Genomic DNA, 16,047 nt, shown 5'->3' with positions numbered 1-16,047 from the left:
TGCAAGTTGGTCTATAAATCAGTTTTTCCCTGCTTTCTTCTGCCAGGTTAGCTTTAAAGGAGGTAAAACGAAGACCTGAAAGTGCTTATTTTGTGCATACCTCAAACACAGTAACTTTCTAGCCTCCATCTCATGTTGAGACATGGCTTTATGAAGCAACAGAGCACAACATGCTGAAGGGGAGATTAACCTGTTACCTGTCTGGCAACCTCTCGAAGACAGGCAACTCCCATCTCGAAATTAGGGAACACCACAGAGCCGTATTTTTGGTACTCCGGCATGGGACGAATCTTCATTGTAACCTCAGTAACCACGCCCAGGGTTCCTGTGGAAAATCACAGTGAGAGATTTTGAGCAGAACAAAAGTACGTACATCAGTTCCCAGAGTTTATATGACCTAACCCGCTTTAAGCGGAACTCAAGACTGTTTTACAGGGCTCTGGTACATGTCCCAGGGGTTGTTCTGGTGACCTTTGTCTCACATTTCACTTAGCAGATCTGGTTTTCTACCACACACTCGGGGATAACTGAGATTTATCAGCTTAAGAACACCAGGAAGTAAAGCAGGGGTATATCAAAGGCACCAAGACCAACAACAGCAACACGCACACAAGGTAGAAGGAAACCTGTGGCTGACCTCATGACCTGGAAGCTTTCAACAATTACCTGCTGCTGCTGCTGAAATCCTCACACCACTTGGTTCAAATATACCCAATGTTTATTTGAAAGTAAACTATGGGTAGCAAAGGATGTTTGCCATCTCTTCTCATAAAAAAAAATTGAATTAAGCTCAATCTTTGAGCACTTGCTTTCAGATGACTTTTCTGAAAAAGATGTGGCTAATCAAAATGCTTTCTTTTGTTATCAGATGAAAAATGAAAACTACAATGAGTGAAAAAAAATTAAAACATTGCTTTTTCTACAAGAACACAAGCACAGTTTAAAAACATCTATTCTTAAAGTGAACTGTACAAACATTTTAAGGGTTTTGGACAACAAAAGAGAATATCTGATGGGTTTGCACAACACGTAATTGCCATTTTTACACTTTCTCCACACACTCAACAATGAACAACAGCTATTTGAGCTAGTTTGTGAATTTTATTGCTATGATCCAAATTGCTTTCTTGCACCCTGTGCACTCTGTATCATTATAGATCACGTTCATTTATAAATGTATCCCCCATGAACACAGTCCATCAGGAGGCTTCATCAGCCTGTTATGGTTGTTAATGAGGCCTCTAATGTGACACTGTATGCCACATGCTGCTCCCTAGTGGCACACTGGAAAACGTGACTGCATTGGGCCTCACCCCAAGAAGGGTTTTTTCTCCCCCCCTCCTGATAGCATGCAGGAGAAGCCACTTAATGAGAGAGGGGTGGGGATCTAGAGAAGGAGAGAAAGAAAGACTGTAGGAGGAGCCAGGGTGAGGGCTAAATGGAGGCAATAAGAACAGCAATGCTGGAAAAACTCTCTCGGGACAGATGCAATGAAATACTGAGTGCAGCTTAAGCTAACTTTACTGGAACTCTTGCTATTAGACTAACCTCATCTTAAAGGCTACGTATTTGCGGAAAGGGAATATTCACAATGAAGAGCGTTTTTAGCAGCAAATATTTTGACCAAAAAAGCCACTGACCATTGTGCAACCACTGCTTTAAATCAATCATTTAACTCTCAACATTAGGTTAGCGTTAGTTGGTTTCATATCGTATTTTCTGCATGGTTGAGGGGAGTTTAAAAGAGAAAAGGATTAGCATTGATCATTCCAATCATTGTTTACACTGGCTGTAGCAAGGGGGAAGAACTACTTTGCATTCAGGTTACTTCAAGGTCAGAGAGATACACAGACCCGTTGTTGTGCAGAGAATAAGAAGTCTGAGGTTTCACAGTAATTTCTAATGAAATGGATGCGTTCCACTTAACATGCAGAGCATAGTTGAGGGTTTTAGCCTGGCGCTTTGCTGTTGTTGTGGCCTACTGTCAGACACCAGGATGGGATTCTTTCGGTGAGGAGGTAGATAATTTTAATGAGACTGTGTGCTGGTGTGACCTCTTAGCAAAAGAGTTAGGCCTCCCAGAACAACATGCTCTACCACTGAGGTGTGGTCCTGTCCTATCTCTGCTCAGTGTAGCAACCACAGAAGCAAGAGCATCTTCAATTTCACTCACCTTAATTGCAAAAAAGCTCCTTCTCTAAGCTTGGGTTTTGAAGATATGAAGCATGTTAGAAAAAATGTGCTACTGTGATATTAGATTATTCAATATTCAAAATATTTGTACCATGTGAGTGAGTACATGAGTAAGCAATATCTAGCTATGCATTACAAGTAGACTGCTATTATTTTCACTTTCAGTAACTGATTATCTTTTATAGACTCATATCCAGAAAAAGCAGCAAACTAGGCTTGTTGTTCTCAAGTCCACTGTTTCACAAACGTAACATTTTTTGGATGCCATCAAGATGCTAGAGTTGCTTTACACACACACACACACACACACACACACACACACACACAGGACAATGCACCATGTATTGCTGGCTGTATAACTGGCCAGTAAGCAAGACAAACACTATTCTGATATTGATTGTAACATGATATTTAATCCGATACAGGATTTTTAAGACTGATATTGATACTGATATTTGGTGATTTAAATTTCCAATATTTTACAAATCAGCTGAGGTTTTCTTTCAGATACATGAAATATAACTGATGTTATGGAAATCTGCTTATGTGTAGTTGTTCACTTAGTTGGATCAGCTCGATGTGTTTGTGATGTTCCAACACGTTGCAGGGAAGTTGCAGAATGCCCTTTAGTGGACAAAAGATGTAACACTCATTACATGGTTGAACTGTGTTCCTACCAACTCTTCTTTACTTTTTAAATTTAAATTTATTGGATGATGTAAATGCAGATATGGACAGATCAACAAATAGCTATTGTAAGCCAATAGTATTTGCAGATAAAACAGTCTGGCTCTAAGGGTTCATAGTGCATAAATAATAGGGAACCCATTGCAAGTATCTTTTAGAAATTCATCCTTTGGGAAAGGAATTCTTGGATTTGGTCATTGTGTACTTCTGTAGGTATTTGCCCACGGAGAGCTTATGAGGAGATGGATTTTCAGCCTATGCAAAAATGCTCCCATGCATCCAACAACCCAACAGTGCAGAGCTCAGCTATGCGTAGGTCGAATGCTGATTGGCTGACAAGTGGGCTGGAACAGGGAAGGGAGCCACAGGCTTTTCACAGGAGTTCACCAGGAATGGGAGAAGCATAACCAAACATCCAAGATCTGCTCGGTTTCACTTCAGCTCTTTGTATGTTGTAACTTATGTGTATTAGTATGTTATAACTACTCTGCATCTGGCTGAAGGACCATCAACAACCTAACTGAGAGCCCACAGATCATTTGTACCAGATACTTTGGACACTGCAGTCATCTCACAACAAAAGTTTTTCTGCAGGGCTGTCCCGAGCACCCTACAGTCTACTAGTGCAGAATCATGTTCAAGCCATGAAGTGTAAAGTGCCAAACGTATTTAAGGCAGAGCAAAATTCTTTGGAGAAGATCTTTAATTCTGTGGTGGCTGAGTCATAAAGAGTAAAAATACATGTGGCTAGCTTAATTTGAAACTACCCATATATGGCAACTGTCAGTCAAAACATGACCTCTCACAGTTAATCTGCGCGGTCAGGACACAACTTCCAACCTTCAAACCCTGTTTCTTGGTATGATACTGTTGCTGAGATCAGTTTCGCTGAACGCAAATAGAGACTTCTGTAGCAGTCCCAGCCCAGTCGAGGAGCAGATTGCTGAGCTTTGTAGGGCAAATAAAAAGTTTGTATCCACAGCTGTTTAACATAACGATGCCAAGAGTCTCTGAACCTCTTCATTATGCAGGGGAAACCTGACATATGGCAGTATTCTCTGTGGGCATTCACAAGGACAGGACAGTGCAGATGGGGAGCAGAGGACACTTGCTGGTTCCTAACTAACACCTCTCCAGATCACATTTCCACCAATGCTAGTAAATGTGTAAGAAGCGGAGAGCATGAGAATCATCCTGATGTTACCGTTTTATCACAGAGGTTTCAAAGACACGCACACAAACCCACATTGACATGCATGTTTACACAACTGCACACACGCCCACATGCACTCCTGAACTGGAATAACGTGAGAAAGTCATCTAACCTTCCGAGCCCATGATGAAGTGGTGAACATCCGGCCCCGTGGACATGCGAGGTCCCTGACAGCTCTTTTCAATCACACCTTGTGGGGTAACCATCTTTATGTGGACAACCTATTCAGTGAGAACACAGCGATAAAGCAGCTTTAGAACCAAACAACACCTGCCCAAACTTAAAGACGTGAAGCCCACAAAACCTAATGTAATAATTTTCTTTCTACAGGTTTCTGTGCACTCACCAGGTCCTCAATGTTGCCATAGATGTTCTTCTTCATACCTGATGCTCTGGTTGCTACCCAGCCCCCCAGGGAGCTGAACTCCATGGAGTCAGGCTCGTGTCCTGTACAGTAGCCGCTCTCATTAAGCTGCAATAAAATGGAAAAATATAAAAAAAACGTGTTTGTTTTTAACTTAAAAGGGAGCCAGAAATGTGTGGTAAACAATGATGTCGTAAACCCACGAGAATGTTTTAATAACAAGCGAAGAGAATGCGCAAGCAAAGGGAAAATATAATTGCACCTCTGCTGCTGCATGTCACTGCTCTAGTTATACCGCAATGTAAAAACGGCGGTTTTATGGCATTGGTGGTTTTATAATGGCCCAAAATAAACCAAGTGGAAAGACTGAATAAATAATGCACTGATCTCTCTCTCTTTAGTCTGACAGCAGCTCTGCTGTCATGTGCAAAATAATGCCTGTAAACTTGATACATCCAGCACACACAAGCCTTTGTTAGTAAAACTAAAATAATAGTAAGTTTTACATATTTATTTAAGTGTATGAGTTATGCAGGCAAGACTGCTTACACATTCCTCTTCCACAAAGAAAAAAAGAACAGAAAACACACTGTATGGCTTTGTTCCTTGCCATGCAGTAATAACAATGTACTTCTGAGAAATCTATTCATCAGATTCACTATCCCCAAGGCTTTGAGGAGAATGTGTAGGTCATTGGGAGCCCACACATTCTCCTTAAGGCAGACGTAGCACTGAAAGATTGCATCTTTAGGCGGAACATTCAACAGTAATAATAATTAAGATCTTAAAGTACAACAACAATGCTCCCCAGAAGCACAAGGGTAAAGTCAAGCCTTGTTTTATCACAGCATTCCTCTGGAAGGCAGTTTATAATGCAGACCCATCTGCTCTATGAAATCGGCCCAGTCTAAATGCAGAGGTGGAGTCTGCTTTAAATGCAGCTCACGCATTCCTCTACATCAAACGCCTGCTCCTTCTCCATTTTTCTGAATTAGCTTGATGGTGCCATCTGCTCATGACCACCGTCTCAGACTCTAATCTCTCCCCTTCAGCGCTCTGCTCCTACCGCAAACTCCTTCCTGCACCCTGTTAGATCTACTGAGCAAAGAGTACCAAGGTGAATGAGCACAGACAGCCTCCTAGGGAACAGGCGCACAGCTTGATTGTTGGCACAACGCTTTATATTAACATAAGCTCTTTCGGTGAATTAAAATGGATGGGCGAGCAGTACTTACCAATCTCTCTAGATCCTGACCGACAATGCCAGCTTCCACATGGGCAGTTAAATTTTTCTCGTCAATCCACAGAATGCGGTTCTGTGACAAACAAACAACATGTCGGAGGACGTCATAAACATACATTTTATATTTCACAAAGTTTTTTGGGAGAAATGTTTTTTTAAAGCCGTTTCCTTTGTGTAAAACGGCTGCTTTCAAACACATATTGTATATCGCCATGTCTGTCATCTGAGCTCTGCCTACATCTGTTATGTTGACTTAAAATATCTCAGACTCAGACATAAACATTGCACTCAAGAGCAGGCTGTGGAGACAGTCTCTTCACAGTTTGCTTACAACACGGTATGTTTTTCATCAAAACGTCTGAGGACGAATGTGTGCAGACAAGGATGGGAGACAACTGTCAGTTTCCCAAAGGCTTAGCCCTACCTATAGGAGGTCATAAATTAGTCCCCAGAGCTAATAAACGTTACGTTCCTACTACATTGCTCCTTTCATGTGGTTCAGCTGGAGACACCTGACCTCTGATCCCTGACACAGAACGCTGGTCACTGATGTCAGTGGCAGCAAACTCAATGAGTGGTGAGCTAGGAGCTTGTAGACAGCTTGCATATCACCTCTGGGTGAGCATGGATCAAAGAGCTTTACTGTACAGTGACAATTTTCACCACTTTATATTGTATCCGATAAAAGATTATCATGTTTATGGGGACTTGTTTGGGATTGTATTGAGATTAATGGCTGGTGCATCACTTGGGTTTTGTCCCTATCCACACAACTAATTTACCAATTCTAACTCTGGCTGCACTCATGTTACTGAAAAAAAAAGATGTATATGGGAAAAAAGAACACTGGAAACACTCAGTCTCATAATGCAATAGCTTGTAGCACACACTAACAGTTTCCACTATTACTTGGCTGTTATCAGCTGATAAAAAGAAGGAATTCCTGAGCCCAAATAATGTACATGTACTATTACTACAATCATGTTTTGCCAAAAACACAATTTTACTTGACACATTTTTTTAGTAATCCAAACCTGAAGAGATATCAACAATAGACACAGAAAACAACACGTTGAATATTAATCTTAATATCCATTTCAGCTTATGGCCTGGTGTCTATGAATAAGTATACTGATCCAGCCTGACTCTCTCTCAGTCTCTTTTCAGATTATTGTTCTAACTTTAAAGATCAGATAGATTGATTTTAGTTTAGTTGTCCTTAACGCTGATCGCGCAGGTGTTTACGTACCATCTGTGAGGTATCCAACGACACGATGGAACGAGTTTCCTCTGGGGGGCACTCGAGGGCACTAGAGACACTAGTCCCTCCTAAGAGATAATAAAAACCACTGTTACAATAAAACTCCTTTTCACAGCAGTCATTTTGACACGTTACAGGAGGAAAAGCACCATCTGAATAGCTCATCCTTGAGGTGCAATATATAATTTTTTCTTATGGCACGTCTGCACACTTCAGGATTTCACTGCAGTAATGAATGACTGACTTTTATTGATATGATTGTCACGAACCTGTTCGCAAACTGCAATAAAACTAACAATACGTAAGATTTATTTCTCCCATATTATTAGCATGACATTTTTTAGTAGTGACTGACAGAAGAAAACAAACATAAAAGTTACAATCATTTCCTATGGTTGTAACCACCACAATTAGTGCAGTGTCCACTGCTCTACTTTTAACAGCAGCATCTATAATATAGATAATAAAGCTTTCACTAAGCCCTCACCCACCCACATAAAAAACAGATAACTGATGGATGAAATTACACTATATGTTACAAGTTGCGAAATGCAAATAAACTAGAGCCCCATAGTAATTTTACATAAAAGCTAATTATGTAGATTAACGCCTTTGATTTCATAGCTCACCTCCATATGGCATCAAACAAACGTTGTGTTTGCATGCGAGCTCCACAATTTTCACTACATCATTGTGACAGTCTGCAAAAAACATAGAAGATTTGTTTTGACAGGGCATCCTTTGATTTGCCTCGGGCTTTCTTCAGGCTGAGTCAAACTGCATGAAGCTACACTCTCTTGGGTGGGACATGCTAGATCAATACAGATGTATTTTAACCAATCAGAGCCCATATACATTCACACTGGGGCAGTGAGTGAGTGGGATGAACAGCAATACCAAAGTACATGGATGTGCTTGACTGGCCTCGAGAGCTTTTAAGAGGCAGTGAGAAATGCTTACATTCTACTGCATTTGGGCATCCAATTAAACACATAGCGTAGGCCAAAGGATTACAGCTCCACAAACTAAACATCCACTTAAAATTCACTTGTAGAGGCTACCGAGGAATGGCAATTATAGCTCAAAACATCTACTGCACATTTAGTAGATGAGAGTGCATTTGTACGGTTGGAAAAGTTAAAACTTGGGATTAGCCACTGTGGATGAGAATGTGCCTACAGTTGCCTGGTGATTCGCTTCCCATTTGGGAGGCTGCTAATCAAGTTTCAACCATCAGTCAACATTTATTTGCATGATAAAATAGTGCTAGCCATAACAAGAGAAAACCAATCTCAGAATCATAATTCATGAGTGTACTATGCAGGGCCAGACTGTGGAGTATTGGGTGTCAACCGTCCTCCCCCTGACGCTTCTTATTAAGCTTCTACTCATACATATTAATATCCCTGCCGCTGCAGAGATTAACCCTTTAAATCACCTAAGCCAGTAGGAGGGATCAGTTATGCTATGTAGGAGGAGAAAAGCAGACACACAGTGGAAAGAAATTATATATACACATGTTTAACAGTGACAGCATAGCTTCTGAACTCACTTGGCCATACAACCAAATCTGGAACACGGCCAATTTTCCCCTCTCTCAAAGCAAAGATCTCGTGTAAGCAATGGCCTGGAAAAAAATTTAAAAATGAAATTACGTCACCATTTTAAAAATATTTTCATAACAAATGAAAAAAATTTTGCAAATTAAATTACAATTCACAGACATTAAAAGACTTTTTTCTGCCTTACCATGAGAGCGAAAAACCCGGTCTTCAGCGTCATGAGAGAAGGGAATGCCTGTGGACTTTAGCTCCTTCAAGAAGGCCTCGTTTAGAGTGGGAGGCTGGACAGCACTGCTATTCAGAATTGGCTTAAACAAAACAAACCACAGCGGTTATGGCTTCTGCACAATGCCATTCATCGAAGTCGCAACAACTAAACAGGAGCTGTTACTCACTGCTGCTGGAGTTTTGTGCTGCAGATTGGCACCGAACGTGCTTTCCATCCACTCTCTGAGGCCGGGGATGATCATACCGCTCAGCCTATACCTGGATTGTGTAAAAGAGGAAAGAAAGTTTGAATTACCAATTAAAAATAATCAACCGAGTCTCATGTATTAGCTTCAATGCAGCAGAAGTGAAACTCTGAAACTGAAAATATCTCCATGCTTGACTGGGCAAATTCATTTGGAGAACCAGACCTGTGGCTAATAAGAATACAGTATGAGATCTGAGTCCAGTGAGGTTATTAGACAAGCAGAGCAGCAGTGACAGTGCTGTTATTGCTTTTCCTTTACCATCACTTTCATAATTGTGCTGGTGTCACAGATTGGGCCCATCCGGGGACTATGGTGTACCTTTGTAAAATATATGCAGTATTTAAGTGAGGAAAAAAAAAACCCTCCTGCAGCAAGCGAGCCAAGGAGGACGTCACCCTTGCTTCAGCTGATATACAACACCCAGATAGCTTTTTTTGTTGGTAGGGCACGGAAAGCCCTGAGGGCTCTATGGTAAGTGCTTACACAGGAGGAAACAATTTGCTTGATAATACGTGCTCGTACATACTGTGCCAGTTCTCTGTTTTGATTGTCTCACAAGCACAGCTACCTCTCCCAGAGCTGTCTGTGATGATTACGGAAACAAGACCCACCTACACCTTTGCTCTTGTCGTGGCAGGCATGGATAAAGGATATGCAGAGGAACTGAGTAACAGTTGTTTCTGGGAATCTGCAGCAATTAAAAGTACGTTTTTTCTTACACCTACATTTGCATTTACCATCAGACACATGACTGCCAGCATAATATTCATCTTATATTTTTAAGAAATTGGTGAGTTGTTTCTGCTAATGGGCACCTGAGTGCTGAAAATCACAACCAGTGACCTTCTCAGATGACAATAAACAGTTTAAATGCCAACCACTAGGTGGCAGTAGCACCACATTGTTGTGAGCACACAGCAAGCACAGAGACAGCGACTGATTTTCAAAGGCTGGGTTCAAGTAGTGGGCTGTAAAAAAAAAAAAAAAGATCAATGCAAAGCTGCAGCCTCAAGTTACACAAACAGAATGAATGCTAAAGCTCAACACAGTGGCTAACACTAGATTAGAGGGAGTGGATGAGACCAAGTAATGACCACCAACAGATAAGAATAAGCTTTACCTAAGAGTGCTGGCTGCTTTCTCATACTTTACCTTTTTCCAGTAAATTCTCCTTGGCCTTTCTTGTTGTACAGGAATTTTGAATCGCTGTATCCCCAGCCATTCCATTTCATAATCTCCTGTCTGTGAAAAAAATGAATTTAGGTACAAGTTAGGACTTGGGCAGATTATCACTCAAAATTACAATAGAACATGTGGGGATTATTCCAGGGTGTGGTGCCCTGGTTAATTTGCCATCCCAGTCCCTCTGGGCTGGATACTGGCTCAGCATCCTTCCTGACAATCTCATGATGTTATCTGAAAAGCCAGACATATAGAATATCCCTTAATCTTATTAAGCCATTCCCAGCTTTTCCATTAACCTGAGGTGGCTATGAAGTGGCAAATTTACAAAATGGGAGGCTGCAGACAGGCACACCCAAATGCTTTGCCCACAGGTTAGCAAACACATGGCTCTTTTAGTATTGCAAAGGCAACACATTCAAACAACTTGTCCATCCACAGAAGAAGTGAGCATACAGTCCTTGAGCTCCATTTAATACATTAGATATTTTACATTTATGGCACCAATCAGACATTTTTCAACAGCTACTTTTAACACTCCTCAGCTTTTTAGGATTAGACTTAAATGTGTGTGCTGAACTTCCAGGCTACACTTAACAAAAATGGCACATAGACACCAACTACGCTTTGTGTTTTCCACTGTACAAACAGGAACCAAGTTGGGAACTAGCCAACAGATACTACGTGGCTGTGCTTGCTTTGCAAAGATGTAAATTTCAACAACTGTCACTATTCTGTTACTGTTCTGAGATATCAAAATACAAATGCTGGCTTTACCGCCTTATGACTGTACTGTACAATGCTAGTGTGCTGTACTTCTTAAAGAAAGACAGCTGTACAACCATGTACAGATCAATAATCACGGGTCACTTGGGATGGCATGCTAATGTTGGCATAAAAGCCATTATTAAGATTAACACATGCCAAAATGGGGTTTTCTCTAAATTACGAGCAGGAGTGACACACTAAGTCATACTTTATTGAATCCTCACCACCACTGATGGAGTGTAATAGCTGCTGTACATGCGAAATAAAACTGTCTCCATAGCTGGGCATTGTGTTTGGCAGTAAGCCAGTAAGTACAGACTACTAACTTTCATAGGGGCGACCTTGGCTCATGGGATTGGGAAGCTCATCTGTAACCGGAAGGTTGCCGGTTCGATCCCCCTGCTCTCTCTGTCCTGGTCGTTGTGTCCTTGGGCAAGACACTCTACCCTACCGCCTACTGGTGTTGACCAGAGGGGCCGATGGCGCGATATGGCAGCCTCGCTTCTGTCAGTCTGCCCCAGGGCAGCTGTGGCTACAAAGTGTGTGAATGTGAGAGTGAATGAATAGTGGGTGCCTAGAAAAACGCTATATAAATGCAATCCATTCTTATTATCATTATTATTAAAGTACAGGTACCAAAAAACAGAAACTCTCTTTCCAGCTATTAAGGATTCCTAAATTGTGGGGCAGGGTTGCTTGGGTGGACATAGTCTGTGTGCACCCCAACTCTGTCTCCACACAACATCTGTTACATTCCTGTCCATCCTGGAAGCTGTACTTCTAAAAGTTTCTTCTTTTATCCTCCCTTAAAGATTTTTTCCAAGTGTTTCTTTCTAATCAAAACCTGGTCTAAAGATAGATGACGCCATTTGTTGTACAGATAGAGAAGCAAATCCGTGCAAACATTTCTGATCCATAAAAAGTAAAGTTGCCTTAAAATGATGCAATCTAGTTAATGTGATGGTCGTAGTGAATGAGGCATGCTTTGACTGAAAAATGCCTTCCACAAGTAAAAGCTGTTTGCTCAGCCCGTTTCCTGCATGACTTTTGCTCTTCGTACTACTTTCTAGTACCTAGCAAACAAAGCCCAAAGGCGTGACAGAAATCTACTTCACTCTCACGGAAAGATTACTACATGTGTGATGACACAACATCTTGTCAACTGCTGCTTTAGGAGAACACACAACCTGTACATCAAGATTCTTGCTTAAACATGCTTTTTAAAACAGAAGCTAAAATGCTTCCCATCACACACAAAGCCCCGAATGAACAGGATATAATCACATCTTTCAATGAATCTTACATTTCGTTTTTAATAAAACTTACAATTATGATTGGATCAGGTGACCCTAACAACCCCACCAGTTATGCTGGTATGTGCTCAGGCTGCTGGATTCCTGCCGTGAGGCATTAGGTACCTTTCCCTACTCTCCTCTTTCGCTTTCATTTTCCATTCATTTATAGGTTACCATTAGATGCCATCAACATTACTGTGCAAAAAGTCTTGAGTTGTCAATTATTTCTTTATATTTAGCATCCAAAGAGCAAGACCTTTGTATTTTTAACTGATTTTAAGCAATAGTTCTTCAGACTTCTAAAAGTCTTTTAAAGTTTTCTTTGGGTATTGGCTGTTTTTCACTCATTTTCAGCCCAGTTCTTGAACCTGAGCATATTCAGAGGAATTTTTTTCTGTTTGTTAATCCACTTAACATTGGGGGAGGGAGGAAAAAAATGATACTGCAGGTAATTGCTTAACCCGATTCAAAGACTGACTCAATCTTGTGGCAACATTTAGAGCAGGTTTTACTGTTGGTATGCCTGACAATCTTATTTTGTAACAAAAGAAAGTGAGATAACGTTATCTTACACGATAAAACTGACCTATGAATCATTTAAGGATAAAAGGCTGCCTAATCAACTAAGTTAACAATCAATTTTGAAATTCTATTATTAAAAACTTTTAATAATAAAAAATAAGCATACTAATAATAACAACTTGTATTTATATAGGTCCTTAAAAAACTTACCAAAAAACTTAGTAGCAGCCTCTCACAGAAACACATAATTATTTAAAAATTTAAATTGTATTTTTTGCAGCAACACAGTGATTCCCAACCAGCTATTACACAAAAACTTGGCACCTAACCTTAAAAAGTAAACTGGAGGAAAAAGTCGAGGACAAAAAATGATATCTTTACCAGATAAACAGTATAAAAAAGTGATGTCCTTGAGAAACTGGGGGGAAAAAAATCCAGAAAGGACCTAGCAAAGGACCTGAGAGATGTACCTGGCCCTTCAGTTCATCCATCTATTGTTCACTGAAGCCTCATTTGAAAGGGTCTCAGTGGAAGTGTGGCTTTCAAGAAGCCATTCTTAAAGAAGGGAAAGTGTGAAAAAAAAGACTGAGGTATGCCAAAATACACCAGAACTGGGCTGAAAATCAAGGGCTACAGGTCTCAGTGAGTGATGGTTACAAATGTGAGGTTTTTGGTTTAAATTGTTATCAATAGTACAGAGAAGGTCGGGAGAGGTGTATAACAATATACAGCTATCTGTAAAGCATGGTTAAGATTCTGTCATGTTTGGAACTACATTTAAGCCAGTGGTGTTGTCAAAACTGTGATCTACCAAGAAATACCATCTGGAAAGCATCTGATTGACAACAACTTTATTTTTCAGCATGACAATCATTCTAAACACACTGCCAAAGCAGTAAAAGCACACCTTATATATCTGGATAGAACAAATACACAATGCAAAACTATCAGGCATGGATTGGGCCCCCCAGAGCACAACATTACTGAAGCGTTGTGGGAACAACTTGATAGAAAATAGATGATGGCTGAACAAAAGGTAGCCATCATCAAAAAAAACCAAACAAAAAGCTCTAAATTTCCTTCAAGAAGCCTGAAGAACTATTCCCAAAGACTACTAAAAGAAATTACAAGAAGTGCTAAATAAGAGAGGTTAAGGTCTGTTGAAGAATAAAGGTGGTCATACCAAATATTGATTTTCAAGCTGTTAGAAATGTACAAACTGTTTTTGACTTATATACTGTATTTGCATGTATGTTTGTACATGTCTCGATAAATTCCTTTACCAATTTCATATTTGCCTAGCAAAATATAGCAAAAAGGGGTGATGCAAAACATTTTCAAATACCATATCCGCCACAGTTTGTACTTCATCATCTTTAAGCACCTCTGGCTCTGGAACTGTATGTTTCCAGTCTATGGGGACTAACCAACCTTCCAAGTGTTTCTTGTATTACGTGTTTGGCATCTCGCTTTGGTTTCCTCTCACCACAAGGAAATTCTTTCCCTAGTCTTACCAAGTAATTGCTGATAAGAGAGTCCCTGCGGCTTCCATTTGTAATGCTGTAGTGTCTTTAAATTACAAGATAAGCTGCCTCACTCTAAATGAGACACTAACAGGACTGAATGAAAGAAGTGTAGTTATACCACTGAAACAGAAATTCTCTAACACCATATAACTAGTTTAGTCTCACATTGTCAATTGATTCTTTGAATTATAAGTTTGGCAGATAGCTAGTGGCTGTGTAACTGTTTTTGCTTTGCATTTCCTCAACTATCAAACTATCACAAGTATAGCAGACAGGGGTATAAGACATAATATTTAGCCGCATTATCACTGTGTCATACTGGCCTGAAAGGGGCACGCATTACAAGGCCAGATGCACATACTTTTGCCGATTGTGTTAGCTGTTGTTATCTGCCACAGACACTAGATGTCAGTGCTCTGGTGGGGGTTCCTCAAAAGGCACTAGGCTGCTAATAGGTTGAAAGTCAGACCACCACTTGTCCTGACCAATCAGAGAAACGGAAGAGACAGAAGTTTCTCTGTCTCCTCTGACTGTTGTTACACTTTAGCTACAGGCTGCTTTACTATTTTACCCAAGATGTCTTCTCACAAGAGACAAAATTTTGGTGAACCTGCTAACGGGTCAACTCCAAAAAAAGGAGAACCGCTTATCAACCCCACTAAATCGGACAGCTCAGTAACAGTTAATGAATATCAAATCGGATTAATCAAACACTAAGGACTTCACTGAAAGGAAACATAGTTACATAACAAATAAAAGAATGTACTTCGAGAGTGGATGAAAGTTACAGCTGGCAAACTTTAAGAAAGTCGACTTCTTCCTCCTACACTTAGCCGCACCCACCCCTTAGCAAATGAATGGCTGCTCTGTAGCCTAGAAACGTTAGCTATGAAGCTAACCAAACTCCGCTTCAGCTACGTTTCTAACAGACATCTATGTCTAGTGGGGAGACAGCAACCAGCCTACCGCTGCACGCCACCCAAATGTCTCATGTTTAGCTGGTAATGCACTTAAGTTTGACTTAAGAAGTAGCCAAAACCACAGCGGATAAGCCCCCCTCGTCCACCGCTCCATCACAGCCTCGTACCTCCTCCTCGGCACAGTCCTCCGCTCGCTGGAGACATCTAGCTTGTCTCCCTGGGCTTTGCACTCCGCGGCTAGGATGCCCGAGTTACCCTCCACCGGTCTCTGTAAATGTCCGGCAATTACACTCAGTCTTTGCTGTGCAATGCGTTGCCTGTCAGAGCTATCGCTGCCGCTGCTGTTGGACGCCATGCTGCTTCCGTGTTTGTACAGGAGGGAGCAGATCCGCGAGCTCCTGTCAGAGGTCAGAGCAGGGAAAGTGTGGCACATTCAATGCCTGTAGGAAATAACAAACCCCACACGCGAGTGTTAAATGTAAAAATTAGGATTTTAAAGCATACAATACAAAATAAATGTTGTTATTTTGGGTAAATTAATTTGTTATTAGACACAGGGCTAGTTTATGCATGAAAACGGTAAGTCGATTAAGAAAAGCATAGGTCAGCGCATTCTTTAAGGTTATTTTGAAGTTATTTAAACATGGACTGGTTCTAGCTTCCCAAGTATAAGCATTTTGCGTTTTTATAGATTTTAATAACACGTTTAGCTTTTGGAACTTGGATTAAGGATTTTCCACATCTTAGGACCCAAGAAAAGAAAACTGTTCACGATTCTAGGCGATAAGCATTGCACTTGTGCCTAACAATCTCCATAAGGTTCATACTATAAATA

At 40.7% G+C, this 16,047-nt stretch overlaps 1 protein-coding gene across 1 annotated transcript in view; it reads right to left on the bottom strand.

Annotated features, from left to right (window-relative positions):
• agps (alkylglycerone phosphate synthase) overlaps positions 1 to 15,636 on the bottom strand; it is a 28,630-nt gene extending 12,994 nt beyond the window's left edge. Inside the window, exons 1-11 of the mRNA XM_082507569.1 lie at positions 15,380 to 15,636; positions 10,152 to 10,241; positions 8,919 to 9,009; positions 8,711 to 8,831; positions 8,514 to 8,588; positions 7,591 to 7,662; positions 6,950 to 7,029; positions 5,693 to 5,773; positions 4,440 to 4,565; positions 4,206 to 4,314; positions 198 to 325 (exon numbers count right to left, since the gene is read on the bottom strand). Coding sequence (XP_082363695.1) covers positions 198 to 325; positions 4,206 to 4,314; positions 4,440 to 4,565; positions 5,693 to 5,773; positions 6,950 to 7,029; positions 7,591 to 7,662; positions 8,514 to 8,588; positions 8,711 to 8,831; positions 8,919 to 9,009; positions 10,152 to 10,241; positions 15,380 to 15,567 — 1,161 coding nt within the window. The 5' untranslated portion in view covers positions 15,568 to 15,636. The remainder of the gene's footprint in view (positions 1 to 197; positions 326 to 4,205; positions 4,315 to 4,439; positions 4,566 to 5,692; positions 5,774 to 6,949; positions 7,030 to 7,590; positions 7,663 to 8,513; positions 8,589 to 8,710; positions 8,832 to 8,918; positions 9,010 to 10,151; positions 10,242 to 15,379) is intronic.
• Between the last annotated feature and the right edge of the window lie 411 nt (positions 15,637 to 16,047).

This window comes from Aulonocara stuartgranti, assembly GCF_965226115.1.
Source record: "Aulonocara stuartgranti genome assembly, chromosome: 16".
Classification (NCBI taxonomy): Eukaryota; Metazoa; Chordata; class Actinopteri; order Cichliformes; family Cichlidae; genus Aulonocara; species Aulonocara stuartgranti.
The sequence above is the reverse complement of the archived record's forward strand: the minus strand, read 5'-3'. Positions and strand labels throughout refer to the sequence as shown.